This window comes from Styela clava, chromosome 11, assembly GCF_964204865.1.
Source record: "Styela clava chromosome 11, kaStyClav1.hap1.2, whole genome shotgun sequence".
Taxonomy (NCBI): Eukaryota; Metazoa; Chordata; class Ascidiacea; order Stolidobranchia; family Styelidae; genus Styela; species Styela clava.
In genome coordinates, this window is record NC_135260.1 from 3,697,637 (window position 1) to 3,718,729 (window position 21,093).

Genomic DNA, 21,093 nt, shown 5'->3' on the forward strand with positions numbered 1-21,093 from the left:
ATGTTGGCATTGCGGTGGTCTCATCTAACCTCATTCAGAGATGTGACTGAAATTTATAATTGCCAAGTACGACCGCAATAGCTAGCCAGGCGGAAACGTGGATTTTCAGGAGTATTGAGGGCTATATATGATACCGAAAAATGCTTTTTTTTACATTTTAATAGGGGGAGGGGTAACCCCCAAACCTTCGTCTACGCCCCTGCCACTGGCCCCCGACACGTAAAAATATTTGTATCGCCATAAAATACTCCCTCCCATATTTTCCAAGCCACGAAATATCGTTAAGAAAAGTCATTTCAATTCATGACAGGGTGCTATTTATGTTTGCTAATGATGAGCGATACAAAACCCAGATAACAGAGATAATGATCGTTCACTCATTTCAATTTTTTCACCTCAAAAACAGAAAAAAAAGGAAGAAATGATGAAAAACAAGTGTGTAACAATTTTAAAACAACGCATATTCAGGCATGGCATTCAGTGTATAACAGAATATCGCGCTTCGAATACCGCATTCATCACCGAATCTGTTCTCGAAATATCGCTACTATCACCGAACCCGTTCTTGAATGACGCGAATACTCGCGAACCTGTTTTTGGAATACCGTGACTATCACTGAACCTGTTCTTGAGTTATGTGAATAGCCTCGAACCCGTTCTTGAATATCACGCATATTAGCGAGCCCGTTCTTGGAAGGTCGTGATTACCACAAACCAGATCTGTTACTTTGTTAAAGTTTACTTGTTCGGCATGGTTATCTGGAATGAAAGAACTCTAGTTAGTGAGTTCGATACAAAAGAAAATCTGTTTTTAAAATTTTGAATCCCGTTATTGTCGGTCCCTAAATCTTCAGTTTAAGGAGACAAGCTCGACAAAATTTAACAAATTCCAGACAAGCTACTAACGAGATAAGAATCGAACGAAAAATGACTTGGAGAGACATTGGAATGTTTCTACCGGTAACGTGGCATCAAGATTGGCCAAAGCAATTGACGTTTATTAACGCATAATACACAACCATGAAAATCTATAGTTTTAGTAGCTCTGGCATTCTAGTTTTCAATACAGTGTGTGAGTATGATGGTGATATTTGTGGGCGCGGAATGCACCGCCGTAATTTTACATGGTTTCTTTAGTCGTAAGTGATTCAAGAGTCATGCTGCACACAAACACAAATATATTTCTGCAACGTTTCGTCTGGCCAAAATCAGACTTCCTCAGACATACATAGTTCAGCTATAACAAGAAAAGCAGGTGCATGCATATTTCTCATTTAAGATAGTTATCTTTAGTCTTGCTACAGCATCCTTGCAGTATATGCATACAGATCCACCGGCACAAAAGAATATAAGAAGGATATATAGTTAGTCTTCTATAGCGGAAACCAAAACAATAGCACAAGTTTCTATACTCGTCGACTTTTTAGCGCTTGTCCGTACGTAACTTTGCTTCACATTTTTGCTCATTTCAAACAAATTTATTTATCGCTATATTTAAACCGCATGATTGTTCATTACTTGTCATTGCTGTAAACTGCTTGTCTGAGAAAGTCTGATTTTGGTCAGACTAAATCTTACAGGATTAAATTTGTGTTAAGTGTGCAGCATGACTCCTAAATTGCAGAGTGGCTTTCATTTTCTATTCATTGCCCCTGATGCAGTTTGACCTTATACTTAGTACCTACATTAAAAAAGTTGGCAAAGGCTGTATCGTCGTGTGCCCTTTACTACTTTTTAGACTTTATCTCATTTCTAATACTAGAATCAATGTTTATAATAGATTCTATAACACTCGTTATCTGACCCGTCGCTTCAACGAGGCGACACGCCCCTGGTTCATTAATCCAAAACAAATTATACTTGCTGATATCGGAGTTAGTTTTTGATAAAAACCAGAGCGCTCGATCACTTTCGCCTCCCTTCCACAGCGATATTTATACAGGATTATACACAAGACAGATAGATAGGATAATAATGGTTTGACAAAGAACTACTAGATCTGGCTTTGGATGTAATTTTTCAAACGACGTTTTATATGACTATAAGATAGCCACTAGTATGTAAAGATATTGTATCCTTCTAAAGCAATGGTTCCCAAACCGCGGCCGCGCGGGCCAATTACTGCCCGCGCAACGATTCAATATGGCCCGATGAACTTGAATGAAATTGTTTAACATTTCATATTTTTACCTTTTTGCGTTATAGATACCGTCAATTGTTACCTCATTATGACGGTTTAAGCACGTGTATATTCGTAACACTTTAATTATACCGGTACAGTTATTGGCCCCTTGCGCGCGCTCCGCTCTCCCGGCTCGCGAATATCTTTCCGCTTCTAATATTGGCCCGCGGCCAATCAACTTTGGGAATCACTGATTTAAAAAATATCCAAAATCTTCCGCTTCGATAAAATCTACTCAAGACTCACGGGTTACACATTCCTATCTAAAACCGACCCATCCAAAGCATGTAACACCATATCATATCAATTTCATGCCAAGTTCAGCCGCAAACAGGAACACTGGTTTCCTTTGGGTATTTGCCAATTGAAACCCACAAACGACTGCACAACTCCTGAAACATTGAGAAACAAAAGTGGCAAAGATTCAAATTTCGTCGTGATGTCTGCGGTACTAAATTCCGTCCAAACCGACCGATACACACAAAAAATCGCATGAGAAGTAGCAACTGACGACCCACGGCAAAAATGTCAAGTCGTTTATAATCATAAAATCGTTATCTTTTTGTCAACTTAAATATTTGATATTTAAAAATCGAAAAAATAGGGAACATTTGGAAAGTAATTTAACCGAACATGTATGTATTTGTAATATTCAAATTATATTTTATAAAGCGCTTTCACAGCTTCGCCAGAATAAGTCATTAAACATGCGGTCTATGCTAGTAAAAAGCTGCTATTTTTGAATGGATTGAATCTTTCAGGCATCATCTATCAAATTTATGACACTTTGGATGAGTTTGACATGCGATTTAAACCCATAAATATATAGGCTTACCATACGTCCCGCTTTAGGCGGGACAGTCCCGCTTTTTAGCGTCTTGTCCCGCCGACCCGACAAGTCAGCCAAAAGTCCCGCTTTGGCGTTCAGCCATCCAGCATAATACACGAACAGGTTCTCGTTACTGTTGTTTCTGTGTAGCGCAGCGCTAGCATATCTACTGAAGGTGAATGCGTTTGTTTCGTTGTTTCCCGCTAACATTTTTAGAAAACGTATCGCATGTAAAACCAATACTAATTAGTCTAAACTCGAATTATTTGTACCGGTATCTTCAAGGTCAATTCCTTTTTATTTTTGAACTGAACCCGATATTTGGACAGAGAATATGCGCATGAATTTTCGATGACAATTTGGTCAATGAAGACAGCCGGGATAGCTTTAAATGTAGGCCTAAGTAGTAAAATCGGAAAATGCTACAAAATCACAGGGTCGTTGTCTGTAGAGGCGTCCCACTTTGAAGTCACAAAAATATGGTAACCCTACCAATGATTTCCCTAGACCCCCCTTAAATTTGAAACACCCCGTAATTTTCAGATATGAAACCATAATCTAATTTTTAATGTTAATTTAAAATGTTTTTCAATATTCAGAAAGTGGCTCATATTCCGGTGAAGATGATCAGTCAAATACATAACATATTTATAAGTTACAAATAGTTTCATCACTGATAACAAAATATTCACCACCCCCTGAATTTGGAAACACCCCCCTAAAATAAAATGCTGGGAAACACAATGCGCACCACATACATCGTCCAGCACCCTAACGAGTATGGTCACTGAAAATTTAAAATCCGAACACGGTAATGGGACCTCTCGCCGGGCTAGAGTCAAAACTTTTCAATAACATACGCCAACTAAAACAATTGACCATGAGACGTCAAAACGTGCTTGTATTTGGACAATTAAAATCACACTTGACCTCAGTCCTTAACGGGAGATAAGATTCCTTCACCTTTGGCGCGAGATCCTGCTAACAGGTGTTAGCGTTGGCGCACGTGTGAAAAATAGAAACGGAACCCAAGAAACGACTTAACATCATTTAATGTTAAAAGGTTACATCATTTAAAGTGGTGTATATTGGTTGTAGCGTAAGGGGGGGAGGCGGACCCCGAAAAATGACGAAAAATAACGAAATATCGGGACTTTATCGACACCCTGTATAATACTAGAAGTGAATAATCCATTCGACAGACCGAATTTTTTAGGAGTACTCTAACTACATAACCAACTACGTAAAACCCAATACCTGGCCCAAAAAAACTAAAACCACAAGAGAATGAAATTTGAAAAAGTTGTTTTAGGAAATATTCTGTAACTTTATATCGCAATAATTTGGTCACTGTAACTTGCATATTCCATTCGAATTACCAAACATTTTTAATAGTACTCAAACAACATAACCAACTACATAAAACCTAATATCTGGCATCCATCCCAAGTTCTGCAACATGATATTATCTGATATGACAGACATTAAACATAGACATGGTAGTTTGGTAATCCTTGCCCGACGTCCGGTACCGTGACATATGATACAGTAAACAGAACATTGAATTTCGCGATACGGTGAAGACAAGTGTCTTTCTAAATATCTCAAGATGCTAAAATTGATTTCACAAATGTGTGTGGTAATACGTGTTTCTAAATGTGTAATACACAAGATTGCCAACCTTCTTGATACGTACATCCTTCCCACTACACTTCAAAATTGAGATTTCATTCGTTATTCAATCTTTAACGGATTTGCTTATGATGGCGAGCAAGCAGCATTGTGGCTAACGTACAGTTTGAATAGTTAATAATGTGTGTATAAATATCATTACAGTAATACCCTAAGCAGAAAATTTTAGTAAAACAACACAAAAATTAAAAATAAAATTTGCTTCTAGAAAACAATAAAATCCAGAAATTCCTCACTGTTGAGAAACGCTGTTCTAAAGACTCTAAAAATGACTAAACGTGTGTGGCGATATGCGGTTCAAATAACAGTTACGTTGACCAAAACCGAATAACTTACTACCTTGAATACATATTGAAATAATATTTTGAATATGGAATATGTGATAAAATGGTAATGGCCAACAGAAAAAGTTTTACTATTTATTATTAAGAGTGTTTGGATCATTTTATACAGCCATCCAACACTGAAGCCTAAAATGCCAAATTTTAAATCTGCATAATCCTGTGTGTCTAAGATACCGGTAAAATTCATTTTGTACCTCTCAAGCTACAGGTTGCTTAATAAACCTTAGGCTGACCATAACAAAACATAACATTACAAAAATTTAACTTTTCCATGTTGTCAACATCTCAAGTTACATTTGTAGCAAAAATAATTCCGCACAAAATATTTGCAAAACTGTCTCTAAGAACATCAACACTTAACATTTGGAAAGTCTATGCTGTCATTATCTCAAGTTGTTATAATCATAGCAAATATTTACTTCTTTTAGCAAAAAATTTCCTCAAATTGCAATCAAATAAATTGAATATTTTTACTCACGTTTGGGGGGAGTCCTCCATTTTGGAAAAATGATGGTGGGAGACCTGAAACTATTGAACTGATGTCGTGTGGGTATGGGTACGGCCTTCCCGGTCCCTTTGCTTCGTCTCTTGGATCGTCTGAAAGAGATGGATGGATAATTGTAACGTATCGGACATATAGTGCAAATCTCACAATTTCTTATTTAATAAACGTTATTATTGAAAACTCAGATACACAGGGAAATGTGTATATACTTTTATGCATTAGGGCAGTAGAATTTTGGTGCATATATGAGTATAGTAGTATGTGTATTGATTTTAAATTTAAAAAAAGGAGATTAATTTTTATTATTGGATACATAAGTGTATGGATGAATTTGTTGAGTTGCTGAAAAAAAAAAACTTTTTTTCTCAACTAATGAACGTGTAGATTTCAAACTTTTGGTTCACAAAAATTAATGGTCATTCCGAAGTATATAGCTGGTTGCTTGAACAGAGACTGTCTCGAAGGAGAAGTGTAAAAAAACTTGATAAAAATACTTGCGAAGTATTTTGACAAAAAATGAAAAATAATCACCTCTTTCGAGTCGGCTTTTGTTGCTTGATTCACCATGGCTGTCCGATTTGCTCTGAAAAAGAACGAAAATTGATTAAAATGACAAAAAAAAAATTCAGTCATAAATTCCGACCTGCTTGATCAATATGAGAAGAAATGTTTATGGAATACGTAGCGACGTTTAGATCGGTGCACTTATCTGCGTGTATGTGTGTGTGGGGGGGGGGGGGGGGGGTCTTGAACATGAACTCAAATCACCTTCCGTAAAATACTCGAGTCATCTATGTTAGATCATGACTTCAAGTAACTTAGACTTAATACAAAAATTGGCTCGAGGTTCAAGGACTCCTATCTTACATAAACGAATGCATTGTAAAACATATCCATACATGGAATACACCCAATCAAAATTAATCACAAGATACGAATTCTAGAATACCAAAGTATTTACATATGGCCGTCCTGAGTGTTTCAATTAAATGCACAGGTCTGAATTTCAAAAAAACGTCAAATTTCAAATTACTTTTTCTGTTGAATAAATTCTGAAGACATTTTTAACCAGCATAACGATAAACACGGGTTTCAAGTTACTACAAAACGAATGAGGTTTACACTAACCATCAGTTATTTCACGGGTCTCAAAGATATTTCACGGGACATTTCCTACACAGGAAGACAGTAAGACCCCCAGTTAGCGCGTTTTTTTTATTTTCGCAACAATCTTACATGCCCATGTGATAAGGAATTGTAAAACTACTTTCCCCGTGTATGGTAAAGGGTTAATTTAACCCATAACGAATCAGATAATACTTGTGGTGAAAACTTATTATCAACGCATCAGTGGTTTCAGAAATGTTAAAGAATAGCTTGACAAATTTCGGTAATTTTAACCCCCTACCTTCCGCGATTTGAAACACCACAAAACGGGTTTCTATACTTTTTCAATCATATGTGAAGTGATAAAACAAGTATAGATACGTTACTTGGACAAACTTCGGTAATTTTAACCTTCTACTGACTGTAAAACACCACAAAATTCGGGTTTTGCTACTTTTCAAAGCACGCAATGTGTTAAAATAAGTGTTGGTACGTTACGTCAACGAATTCGATACTAAATATCATAGTTATTGTAGAAATTGGGATTTTCACGAGAAGAAAGCTGAGGGTTAACTTTAGTGTGAATTTTGTGAAAATATTTGAAAACAATTCGCCGAATACACTGGTAGAAGAAATAAGCAATGTTCATATAGCGAGAGGCTTCTTCAATCCAGGCCTATTCGTAGTATAACATGCAAAAATTGGCAAGAAGCGAAGAAACGCCCTCAAGTTACCATATGCATGATGCTCGCATTGACGAAACAATTTTCAAGACACAACAAAAACTTAGAACCAACTTTTAAAACATTCCCTCTCGAGTTCCAAGCTTGAAGAAATACCGTTTTCTTGAACAAACAAATTGTTTAGGGAAATATTTTGGACTCTAAATTTGAATGGAAGCAGTACTTATGCGCAAAAAAATGATTTGAAGCGCAAAGCTGGCAAATATTGTGTAACGAAGGATAGGAAGTTGGTTGCACGACCCCGAAACAAATTGCAGATAAACGAAAATCCACCTCTGGTCGCGACCCCAAAGTGTTGTTGTTCACTGATTATAAACACCTGCAGAGATGTCGCCACCGAAACGATCACGATGACAAAAAACAATCCGCGAATATGATGGAATTAACCACTAAAAACGCCATTTACCGACTTTTCAACGTTTCTATTAACTTCCGACGTTCTGGAATTTAAAAAATATTCGTTATTCCACTATTCGGTATTCGTTAAAAAATATTCGAATTAGTCGATTCGAAAAAACATTCGATTTTGCCCATTCCTGCCTGGTCGCAACCCCAAATTGTTGTTGTTAATCACTTATTACACGCACCTGCAGAGATTACCGACACGGGCTAATCTTTTCTAAGCCAGAACAAATCGTTTCTGTCCCGCAGAGTGAGCGGTAATGTTGGTTGCTTCGAATTAGCTAATTAGGCGTGAATTTGGACGATTATGTTTAGCCGTTGCCGATATAGGCAATTCCTATCTTACTTATACTAAGCGGAATAAAACACATAGACAATAAATTGTTACATGAAATTACCTATACGCTATTAGGTCTAAATGCCATCAAATGTAGGTTTTATTGCAATTTCATTTTGGATATATGCAATTCTTTCAGGACTTAAATCGTATAAGCTAATTAGTTGTCAATATAAGGTAGTAAGTCGATCAATTAATGGCCATTTTTTGTAAACAACCATCGGGTTGGGATTTAATTCTCAATGGGAAAAAATCTGAGTGTCGACGAGGGGCACACTGAATTGATTGGCTGGCCGGGTTGTGGCCCGCGGGCCGCCTGTTGCATAGTTACCAATACGCATTAAGCAGCAGCACAAAAAAGTGTAATGAAGGATAGCCAACTCGCCACACAAACCCGAAAAATATTTTGTGTTTAACTTAGTCCACAAATACGTCATTGTGGTACTAATTGCCCACAATCATAATTCTGACCTTTCGATGCCTCTACGCTAACTATGGGAATTGTGAACTAATAATTAAGCACCTTGGAACAATAATACACGCGATTCATAGAATTTAAGTGCGCGCGATAATTAGTAAGAGTAAATGACTTAATTAGGTGTAAAGATGATTTGTTTTATGTCGGTAACACAAAAACTTGGAAGAGGCGATCCAGTATACTGTGTTAGATATCATCATTGAATTCCCTTTGCAATTTTAAAAAATTTCAAGACTTCGTGGACATTCTGTATATCACAACCAAATGCAAATATAGACACGAATGCAAAACTGGGAAAATCCGGTTCGCCCAAACATAGTGGATGACTGCTACTTGTTCCGAGTAAATGCGAGAAAAACCTCATATCACATATGTTAAGTAAATTACAAAACCGCTCGTAATGGCACGCAGAATTGATTTACTAAAATTCATAAAACAAAGCCGGACATTGCGTTCGAATTATAAAACATTCTTCCAAATGTTGGTATAACAAAAGGGATAAATCCAAAACTTATAATCTCAGTGCATATCGCGGTAAGAATGTGGGAGGTATTGTCCTGAGGGATTTACGTGAAACGTGTTGGGATACGGCATCTCGTTTTCTCTTTAAAACGGTCTCCCGCGCAATTCAATAGCTTTTCTATGATGAAATAATATTATCAACTTCTTATCATTATGACAACACAATCGCATCCAACCTCCCCGAACTCCTGTGTACACAAGAACTTAACGATAAGCAAAATATAAGACGACCCTTCACGCTCGAAAAAGATCGAAAATATTCAAAAATTTAACTAAAATAACCAAGTTATCGAGGCATTAAAGATTCCTCAAAGAGTAGGACATTCATGAGCAAAATTTCCACATGAGCCACAATGAGACGAGCGTTTTAAATCTACCAACTTTACTGTCAAAAGCATGTAAAGTTTTCGTTTTTTTCTAGCATGACAAACTTACAAATAAAGTGGTAAATACTGTTAAACTCGGGTAAATTTTTTGTTCTTTTTGAAAGCACGATAAGCGAACAAATAATGGCAAGTAACACACAAACACTTTCCACAGACTCGCGTTTCCTATTTAGGTAGAGTGTTCACTTGTTCTATTTTTTTCAAGTGGCGAAATAACTAAGTTAAACTATTAGACCAGTAAAATTTGCTCAAAAGAGCTAGAATAGACTTTTTTATATGAAGTAATATTTTCTGTATAGATATGTTTTGTTCATAAAAAACATTTTCGGATATTAAAGTAACAAATTACAACTTATATAACGAATATTTTGAAATTGAATGTTTTGGAAAATACCAAATTAGTAAGTTTTTTTAATACAACATCATTTTTGAATTTTAAATGAAACTTTATTTCGAAATATAATGGGTTTTGGAAAATATTATGTAATTTTCACATTATTAGCTACTTGAATAAGCCAATATAACTTGATGTCTATGACGTAACACTATGGTCACAATGTCATAACGAAAGCTTACAATAGAAGCCATTACATATATATTTTAGAATTGATTGTGTTTTAGACAAAACCGTATTAGCGGTATATACACATTATTCGGTGGTTGATACAGCTATTATTATCTTGGTGTGTCTATGAAGTTAGGCAATGATTAAAATGCCATAACAAAACTTACAATATGAGTTATGCCATATATATTAAAAATTAAAAATAAGTTTCAGAAAATGTTGTGAAGCTGTCATGATATACCTACATTTACGTGTCATTTTAGTTTAAAATATAGAAATGTAATATGCAAAACTTATGAAATAATACCGAATTTCGATCTCGATTAGCATATTTGGAAATGCAAGATATTCAAAGGTAGCCAGTGATTTCATTAGATTGATATTTTTTACATTTTTTAAAATTAAATTAAGATCTTTCTGTTCATACTGGGGGAAATATTTCAAATGAAACTATTTTAGAATATTCCAAAATGAAGAATTTGGAAATCAAATTGAATAATTCGTTTTAGACATCGAACTCTTTGTTCCACAAAATGGTCGCAGCAATAATACCAGACAAGCTATTGTTTAATGTAAAAAAATATTACAAAATATACACCATGACCATACTGTTATTAGATATCACTATTTGATATTTCTAATCAGATTTAGAAAACGATTTGTCATAAATTGTAGTGAAACTGCAATGAAATCATTTCTAGAATTTAATCAGTGACATTGCAATTCCGGCAAAATATAGTGAACGTATCATTAAATAACGCACTCGTATGGCCTTACAGCCTAGCGTGGTGGCACGGTGAAACCCTCGCATACCAACTAGCTAGAATTTCCTCCGTTGGGAACCCGTAGAAGGCTGTATAAATATCGTATCTCATTGCTCATGTTTAACGGAGCGTTGAGACGAGGTAAACGGGCGACTAATTCACAATATGTCCTAAATAACGTGCGTCGTGCTAGGGGTTTAATTCAACATCGACTAAGTCTGTTTAGAATACTACAGGGTGTCCATAAAGACTTGCTACAATTTCAATTTTACTATGAAGTCTGAAATCAATGTTTATTTAAATTTTTTTACTTCATTCAATACACCTTTACAGACCAACAAATTATATTTGATACCGATAAATCATCTTTGAAATTTAACAAATTCATGACAAATTTACTTAAAAATAGGATAGTAACCCTGTTATAAAATCCTGTTACAATTTTAATTTTGTTATGAAGTCAGTTCTCAATATAACTTAACCAAGTTTGTTGATTTTAATCAAGGTTTGTTCAAGTTTTTTTCCCTTCATTCAATACACCTCCAATGCAATTTTGCTTTTATGAAGTCTTAAATCACAATGTGTATTCAAGTTTATCTACTTCTTCGTTTAATACACTTGTAGAGACCAACAAACTATATATGATATCGATAAAATACCTTTGCACATTCAAATAATTTTAAGATTCATGATAACGATGTAGTTCTGCGTGTCAAAATATTTAAGTTCTGCTAGAGTCTTTGTGGAAAATATACTTCGTTTTTTACCGCTGTGCTACATACGTCATTGGAGTGTCCAAATAGGGATAGTTCAGTATTCAGAAATCCAATCGTTTATTTTAGTTAGATTTCAAGTATCCTAAATGCATTCGGGGGAGCCGGGGATAATTGAAATTTTTCATAAGATTTTATAGACAGGGTGGTCCAATGTTGTCGGCCTCGCGGGCCACACTATTATTGTCATATTGTTCGCGGGCCACAATAGTGTCAAGAACAGGTAAACAGTGCAATACAAAACAAACGCTTTTCAGTATTTGTCATTTATCAAGCTAAAACATGCAAAAAAACACTAAAACTTGCAAAAAAATTATTTTTATGACGAAACAACACCAAAAGCGTTTTTTTACTCTCCCGCCAATGCGACGCGGTCCACAGATAATGTAGCGGCGGGCGACATGTGGCACGCGGGCCTGGGTTTGGACCACCCTGTATAGAACGAACACCGACTACTTGTGCAGGAAACCTGGGAACAGAAAAATCTGTTCGATAGACAAAGCCTTCGGTATTACTAAGGTGATTGTATTTTGGAAGTCAGAACGATCATTATTCTCCAAATACTCCAATCGTGAAAACGATTTTCACGAGAAAGTACACAATTCTAATATTACATCAATTTAATACGATATCAAGGAACAAAACTCTGTGATGTTATGAGCTATCATTTTTGAATGATCTTTTTCGGGATTCGTGATTGCGTTCTGAATTTATTACACCCTGGACCAGATAGCGGACATGGGATTATAACAGAATCACATTAGTTTTCATGCCAACGTGGTGAATCGTTTTTGAATAACTAGAGGAGAACCCGTGACCACACGTTAAATTATATGTCCCATATCAATATCTATTTACCCACGCGATTCACATCTCAGGTTTACATGGGCGAATACATAAGTCAGGATGCGGTCGAAAACAGATACCATAGCGTGTACATAGTCGCATCGGTCCAATGAAATCGGGCCTACAGCCAAACCAATTATCGTTGCACATGTCAATCAAAATTTTTATATTTAAAAGTATAGCGTGTAGTTGTTCTGCCAATGGATGTATCGCAAAAAATGAGCAAAATGAAACGAATATTCTATTTACAAAATCATGAATATATTCGATATTTCAAAATCGCGATTTGAGGGTAATTAAGGACACTTTTAATGTTGGACATGCAAGTCACTCAAAATTTTTAAATCATAAAGTTGTCTATATTAGTTTTGGTGCTAATCTGCCTGTAATCAAACGAATATTCAATCGAATTATCGAATCGAACTAAGATCGAAATTTGAAAATATATTATATATTCGGCGCTCCCGTAGTATGTGAACCAAGATTGCGGACACCGGAACATAGTATGTGTACCAGTTTAGAGTTAGACCATAATTTTATTCCAATTTTCCTTATTTTAGTTCTATTACGAGTTCGGGGACTAGCCAAGTGACTCCCGTCCGCCATCTTGGTTCACATACAGCGGGAATACCATATATTCAGTTCGTTATGGACATTACTATTTTCGGAAATAAAATAATAATAAAAACAGCCTTCGAAATTAATTTTGCACGATCTAATCTTCGTAATAACAATTATGTTGACCTAACAAAAACGAGATTCCGCAATCAAGACATTGACAGTGAACCGCGAACACAATCGGTCATGACGATTCCAACAAATATGCAGGTTTAATTGAGCGAAATAAAACATTGGTTTCGTAAAGCAAAGGGGTCAAGGGTAAAGCAATTAGAAAAGTATTTGCCTTAAGTGAATGCAAGCGAGTATGATGCATAGAAGAATAAAAAAAACTTAGGATAGTTAGGTATAGTGATTAATGGATGGATGTGTGGCTTTGTGGAGGAGTATTAAATTGGGAAAGTATTTGTCTTGATTGTGCACAAAGACCAGTGGTTCTCCTGGGGGGACGTAGACAATTTTTTGCGGGGGGGAGGGGGTATGAGCTAATTAAAAATAAAAATATTTTTTAGGTTCGATCTTGTCCGCCTTATTTTAAATATTTAATTCCATCCAAGTATTTTCAACGTGTTTTTTGAGTGAAACATACTTTCGCGTTACTATCTGTTATTTGTAGCTTATTGTTAGCTAGTTCATTTTGAGGTGGGCGCGAAACTCGACAAATGATCGGAGGCGCGGCCGAAAGAACCACTGATATAGACGAATAGGAATGGCCGCAAATTTCCAAAAACTGTTGTTAGCTCAGCTTGCTATGAACAATACTATAAACAAGCAGACATTCAGATGTGCGTGTTGAACGTGTTTGATATGAACGGATCCAGGGATGGCCATTTAAATGAGCTCATGATGTTGTCATAAAGATAGTCCGTTTGGAACATGGATTTATGTACGTATGGTCCGAATCGCCATTTAGTTATGGCTCCATGAACTCGTGAATGAACTCATATTGAGATGGCTACTCGTCTGTTATGGTCCTAATCTTAATAATATCCACGACAACGGAAACATATAAAAACTCGCGGTAGCGCAATAACCGAGTCCGTAAAGCAAAATGTGAAACGGAAATACGCAAAATTGCAATTAATATTCAAGACTATTAAAACCGCATAATATTTCGGGGTCGCGCAACAATTGACTCCGTGCCACGGGGGTGGCTGTTCTATTTTAAAATGGCGCCAACACAGAACCGAGCGTTGATAGACGAACTTGTTATTATGAGACGATAACGATATCGCGTCCTAACACAGTGCGAGGGATTCAAGTTTTCAACACAAATAGGGTACTCCTCCCGTAGTGTGTTTACCAGGTTAGGCTTGGCCATAATTTATTCCTATTTTCCTCATTTTAGTCCTATTATGAGTTTGGGGACTGTCTGTGTTAGCCAAGTGGATATACGAAGTACACTTTAATCATGGGTACACCGTTTCTTTTTGAAGCGCAATTTTGCTCAAGCCAACGCTACGTGAACTCACTCAGAGGTAAAGGAGTGTCCATAAAGTCCCTTTGCAATTTCAAATTTGTTATGAAGTCAGTTAACCAGTTTTTTTTTTAATCAGTATTTATTTAAGTATTTTCACTTCATTTAATACATCTGTGAGGGCCAAAACAATATATGGTATCGATAAATTCCCTTTGCAATTTTAAAATAATTTAGAACTTTATGGACACCCTATGTAATGGTGCATTATACCCCAGCCAAGTTGACGCAAGACTTGTGCGCCAGTACTAAACCCATATTAGCGAGCGCTTAACACAAACTTAAGCCTAGTAAATCATTCTAAAATATAATGTGTAAGTTGGCGTTGTACGAGTCCTAATCACCCAATTTGTCATGTAAACACAAAGAAACCCTTGTTTTCTCTCAGCATTAAAACGAGAGCTATTTCCAAACTTTATCAAGAATGGTTAGTAGTTAAATCGTGGAAATACACCCGTCCCACACATGGCCAGGGATACAAAATTTATCACACTTCAACAAAGCCATAATGTCGTCAGCTAATTAATTGAATAAAAGGATTTATGTACACATTTAATTGTTGTCTTACAGCTAATGCTATGTGGGAACTCAAGAGAAATAAATCTAAACGCCTAATGTTGTTGTAAAACCATGTTAAGTATGCAAACAATTAATTTAACAAAGGATTGAAAACAATGGGAGAAAAGTCAAGTTGGATCTGAAGATAATTAACGGCAAACTGCAAATGATATTCCAGAACATATTGAATACTTTGTGCCATTTTGCTCTGTATTGTATAATACAGGGTGTCCATAAAGTCCTGATTTTTTTTTGGTAAATTGCAAAGGGAATTTATCGATACCATTTATTTTTTTGACCCTCACAGATGTATTAAATGAAATAAAAATACTTTGACAATTATTGATTAAAAAACAACAAACCTGGTTAAGATAAATTGAGAACCGACTTCACAACAAAATTGGAATTGTTAAGGGACTTTATGAACACCCTGTATAACATAGGATACTTCTGTGATTGTCAATATCTATAAATTTCTTTTGGGATCAGTTTTCTTAATATTGTTACCGGTCTCTCAAGTTGTCATAATTTGGAAAGTGGGGCAATCTCCCAGCGTAACTTTTCTTAACTTGAGAAGAACAGAATTTTGGGCACAATTTCATTAAAATATTCAATCATCCATCCATCTCTCACACTAATAAAATACTATTAATATAGAGCTGGAACTTTTCGGGCTGCCATAGCCCATAGCGATGCATAAACATTGTCCCAGTTTACAATTTGGATGTCCTTCTCTGTAAAGGATAGTTCACATATTTGGACGGATTAATCATATGACGAACCACAGCCCGTCATCCGGTTAATAGTCCATGTCGGGTATGGAATTAGTTAGCCAGTTATTTGTTTTCGAAAGCCTTAGCGATGGATACCTCAATAATGTGGTCCCCATCCAATCATTTAAATGGCCGATATCTCTCCAAAGAAGGCTATTACTATTAGGCAGACATATATATTGCAGAATTGATTTTCAGATAGCCATACAATATAATAGGAATTGTCGCCATTTTGAAATAGAATTCTCATTTTATTGCTCATTTTATTGACACAGTAAAACCAATGAATAGAAAAGGGTTTGGACATTTTGTTTTCAAAGCTAACACTTAGAGAAAAGGCTCGAATAACGTACCAACCACGGCCGATAGTGTCTCTCGACGTAACTTTTATACGCACTGCTCACATTTCAAGTGTTATCAATAGCAGTGTTTAGAAACACACATGGAAGAGAAATTGTAGCCTGTTATCATAACAAAACCCTAGAGCTGGTTTAGAAATTGAGATTTCCTTGGCGAGAAAGAACATAGTTCAAAATTCATTCAAAAAAGAAATGTATAAAGGTTTTTTTTACACATTTCACTGCAAACAAAGCTCTGTGCAAGCAGACATTAGGTTACTCCTACAATTTTCCTTATTTTAGTTCTATTACGAGTACGGGGACTAGCCAAGTGACTCCAGTAGTATTTAAGCCTGAAATTATGGCCTAACCATAACCTGGTACACATACTACCTTCCGGAGTCCGTCATCTTGGTTCACATACTTCCGGAGTACCGACATTAGTATGAAGGAGTTATCATGCCACAATTTGCACAAAAGTTAACCGAAATAGTTTTTAACCTTAAAAGGTGAGGCAATTCAAAATTATCTCTAAAATCAAGAACTAATGATACCTATTACATACAATCAATCAATTTAGACATTTAATTCACTGTGGACATCTCTGTTAGACCCAAGGAAATGGCATTTAATAATAATAATAGCAATTTCACTTTTTCTCTGATTCACACATTTTTCATAGATATCGTTTCACAAAGGAAATACTTAGTGGTTTATTGATAGTTGAAGTAAAGTTTAGCAAAACATGAAAACAGTCGTTCGGTAGCTGTTTCTGCCTTCAGGGTATTTAATATTGGAAGTTGCTGAGTTTGATAAAAATTAGAGTTAAGAATTGTTGAACATAATAGTGAATATGGATACAAAAAAACAAACATATCAAAACTTTGACCCAATATCAGGAAACTTGAATAAGATACAGAGTGTCTGAAAACAAATAAAACCCACAATATTGCTAAAATTAGGACCTAACAACTGTTGAACATAATATAGAAAAAAGTACAAGAGGCCAATGATTTTATTTTTGATTTGAATTACACTTATCCAATGGATAATTTATATTTCAGAGTCATTACAGAGAATAAAGTCTATAATAAGTCGGTACTCCAGTAATGTGTGTACCAGGTTAGTTTTAGGCCATAATTTTATTCCTATTTTCCATATTTTAGTTCCATTACGAGTTCGAGGACTGTCTGTGTTAACCAAGTGAATATCCCCCCTGCCCATAAGTTTCAGTCCCTTTACATATCTCGATGTAAAGCATGCGAACAAAATTAGCTACCTCCATATTGGTACACACACTTCTGGAGCGCCAATAAGTCTTATAGTAACACAATAGAAAAAAAACTATAAAGGCTCAACACCTTACATAATCAGTCTGCAGTTTGACTAAGCAATTCTAGCCACAGACTGATTCTTTGACTAAAATTATCAGTTTTCAGATTATACACACAAACAAGGTTTCATGTTTCAGGGTCTCAAGTACAAGAATAAATTATTGAAAACTTAGCGATGTTATTCGACACCTAAGTGGTTTTTATATTGTTTCCTATCGACTGCATTGGATTTATTTGGGTGTCTGTATTTGTGTAGTTTCGAAATTCTAGATTTCTATCTATCCATATGATTACAAGTTCAAATATTACAAAAGCAAAAATTATGGTATGTGCAAAATAGACGATCCTAATTTTTTAAAAAAATAAGATTTTTCGCATAAAAAAGGCGATTCTTATGAAAATGAAGCATAATTTAGAATATTTTTCTGTTATTGAGTAGCTTTGATAATTTAGAATTTCATCTCTCCACATGATATGAATTTCCTATACTCCGGCAAAATGAAAAATCTTGTTAAATGAGTAAAATTAAGAAAAAAATTTTTTTATAAAAGAGGCAAATTTTCCAAAAACAACCTAAATTTTGCTACAAGCTCACAGGCAAAAGCGAATTGAGCAAAAACACAATTAGTTTACAATTTCATCTCTCTAATGATTTTTCATTTCAAAGAAGACAGACCACTTAACCATATTAACTTATTAAAGATAACCTCAGAAAGAAATGGTCATTCTTCAGATAAATTTCCATTCCAACAAAATTGGTATTACAACAAAACATAATAAGTATCCTAATTTTATTTCAAAAAAAAGTTTTAAATATCACCAGTTTGCCTATAACTCGTACAAAAATAGCACTGACGTAATTTTGTGAAATTGCAAAATTCACTTCAACAAGACAAGCACTTGACTTTAGTATTTTGCTTGAATTTCACTGAGTGGAATCGTTTAATAATTAATATGTTTAAACGCTTCAAGGGTTCAAATGAGATTGTGTTATGAATACTCTCTTGGTTTAACTCTTTTGGATTTATTAATGACTACATTGCTTGATAACGTCTTGATATTTTCTAGTCTTCCTTTACCCTGAAATGTCATTTTTTATTTGTTTTTCCTTTCTTTATGTACAGTGTGTGTTTTAAACAAGGTGACTTATTGAACTACTGGTTACTGATACCCTCAAAGTCAAGTTATGCGCACTCACTCAGAGGTAAAGGAGATTCATGTCTGAGTAAAGTTCCAAGTAAACACGAACGCAAATAACTTACTATTTTGAATACATTTTTGAAACGTTTTTGACAACGAAAGAGGAGGCTCATCTTGTAGTGGGGGCGCAATTAAGCAAATAGGCCAAGGAAGAGATGTGCTGAAAAGGTTGGGGACCACTGGCTTAGAGTTAAGGACAAAGATTTGATTTAATAGCTTTTGGAATAATATAAGTCATGACCTTTCTGAATTCAACATGTCCAGATTATTATTGACACCTTATGTGATAATTTGACTTGCCATGTACATTATGGGTTAAGTATTAAATGTTACATTAACTGAATGTCTGCTAATTGGGAATAATTGAATGTAAGATTATGTAAATATACTTGTAATAAAGCATTTACACCTTTTATATATGACAAGTATAGAGATTAAATATTCAAGTTAATATTATTTGACAATGCCCCTATTCTAGAGATTTAGATTAAAGCTAAATTCACAAATACAGTAGATAATTCAACTCTTTGGGATGATTGTTTTTTTTCCTTATACTCTAGTGTGTGGGCACAACCTTGCTCTGAGCAGATTCTCACATAAAAATGATCTAAAGAGATCTACACTGTAATAGTTCTGCAAAATATTCCTAAATATAAGTAATTTCTAAGTGTGTGAAACAACATAAATTATCCAATCGATTCAAAATATGAAATTTGCTCAACTAATTTATTATAGTGTGAAGATACTTGAATTTCGAAGGAGGTCTCCAAATATCATTCAATTCAAATTAAATTTAAATTAATCCATTCATAGATGCCACATTATTGATTAAACACTGAATACCAGATTAACATAATGAACCATCAAAGCGAAAAATTAAATACATAATCCACACATAAGAAGGATCATTACTGGCAACCCTGGTATAGACAGTTGTGAATAAATTTCTCAAGCTTTACACTTTCGTTAGTACCCAAAGTTAACAAATTTAAAGAGACAGAGAGTTGTGAAAACCCTGAGAAAGCCCATATTCTAAATTTTTGTTATTCTGAATTATTCAAGAGTCTTGTAAACAAGATTTTAAGCAGTTTGAAATTATACTGCATAAGAAGATCCTCCCAAAATAATTTTTTCAATAGTAATTTTGCCTGAAGGAAGTACATGCACACGATTTCAGAAATTCAAGAGATATTTCTTCTAGTGAAGCCATGGGCAATCAGCAGTCAAGAGCTACCAAGATCATAAGAATTATACTGTAGGGGTGTAAGATATTTAAAAGTATAATTTTGAGCTGAGTTAACAACACAATACTATTGCAGCAATTTCAGTAAAAATCATGTTCATTCTAACTTCAAATTCAACAGTACTTGACCTTGCAGGACTTTCCCTATATATAGTTAAAGCTAACAATATTCTGAATGCTATTGCTTCAGTAATTCTCAATCTCTATAATTGTGCCAAAGTGGACTTTGCCTAATTTTAACATAAGATGTCAAAGACAAATGAAGATAAACTGGTTTTAGCAAAACGATGTTATTTGCTGACATTTCGAATTTCTATTCACAAAAACTTCAGAGCATGCATGGAAATCCAAAAACATCGTTAAGTTACATCGTTTAGCTAACACTGGTTGTGCTTCATGTATCCTTGACATGAATATAACTGGTGGCAATCATGCGCTCAAAATAAGATTTAACAGCTTATCAAGAATAAATCAATATAAAACCCTTCTTACCGTATTTCCACCCCTTGAAGTGTCTCTATCCAAATCATCTACTAAAGCTCCCTTGATATCATTTAAATTTTCGTTCCAACGAGGATCATCTTCGCATTCTTCGACATTATACCTCGTCGGTTCGTCATTTGCCGCGTCGTCAGAATTATTGAGTTGCGGCATTTTGGACGTAGTTGTGATAAAATCCCGACCTCTTTGCTCAGATTGTTGCTAATATTCAGCACAGAAATACCAGATGCTGTCTGTATTTTAAATATCCAAAGACTATTTCATTCAATTTTTAACAGTTCATAATAAGTCCATCACAATACCTTTGAAAAAAAATTATCATATTATGTTATCAAAACATATAATCAAGTAAAACATGGATATTTGAAGATTTCAGACAGGTCAAAAATTTAAATTGCCAGAATTTTTATAGTTAGATTCAGTTGAAAATATTCTGCCACCACTACATAACCACGGCAGTGGTGTCAATAGAAAGCCTTCAACATTAAATTACCTTACTACAGTACTAATATAGTAATATGCAAACATATATACAGTCATGCCATAAAACAATAAAAATCTTAGATAAGAATAAGA

General features: G+C 35.0%; 1 protein-coding gene across 1 annotated transcript in view; it reads right to left on the minus strand.

The window, feature by feature from the left end:
- The window catches only part of LOC120328830 (uncharacterized), an 88,589-nt gene extending 67,759 nt beyond the window's left edge, over positions 1-20,830 (minus strand). Inside the window, exons 1-3 of the mRNA XM_039395377.2 lie at positions 20,509-20,830; positions 6,084-6,135; positions 5,526-5,644 (exon numbers count right to left, since the gene is read on the minus strand). Coding sequence (XP_039251311.2) covers positions 5,526-5,644; positions 6,084-6,135; positions 20,509-20,670 — 333 coding nt within the window. The 5' untranslated portion in view covers positions 20,671-20,830. The remainder of the gene's footprint in view (positions 1-5,525; positions 5,645-6,083; positions 6,136-20,508) is intronic.
- Positions 20,831-21,093: the final 263 nt, after the last annotated feature.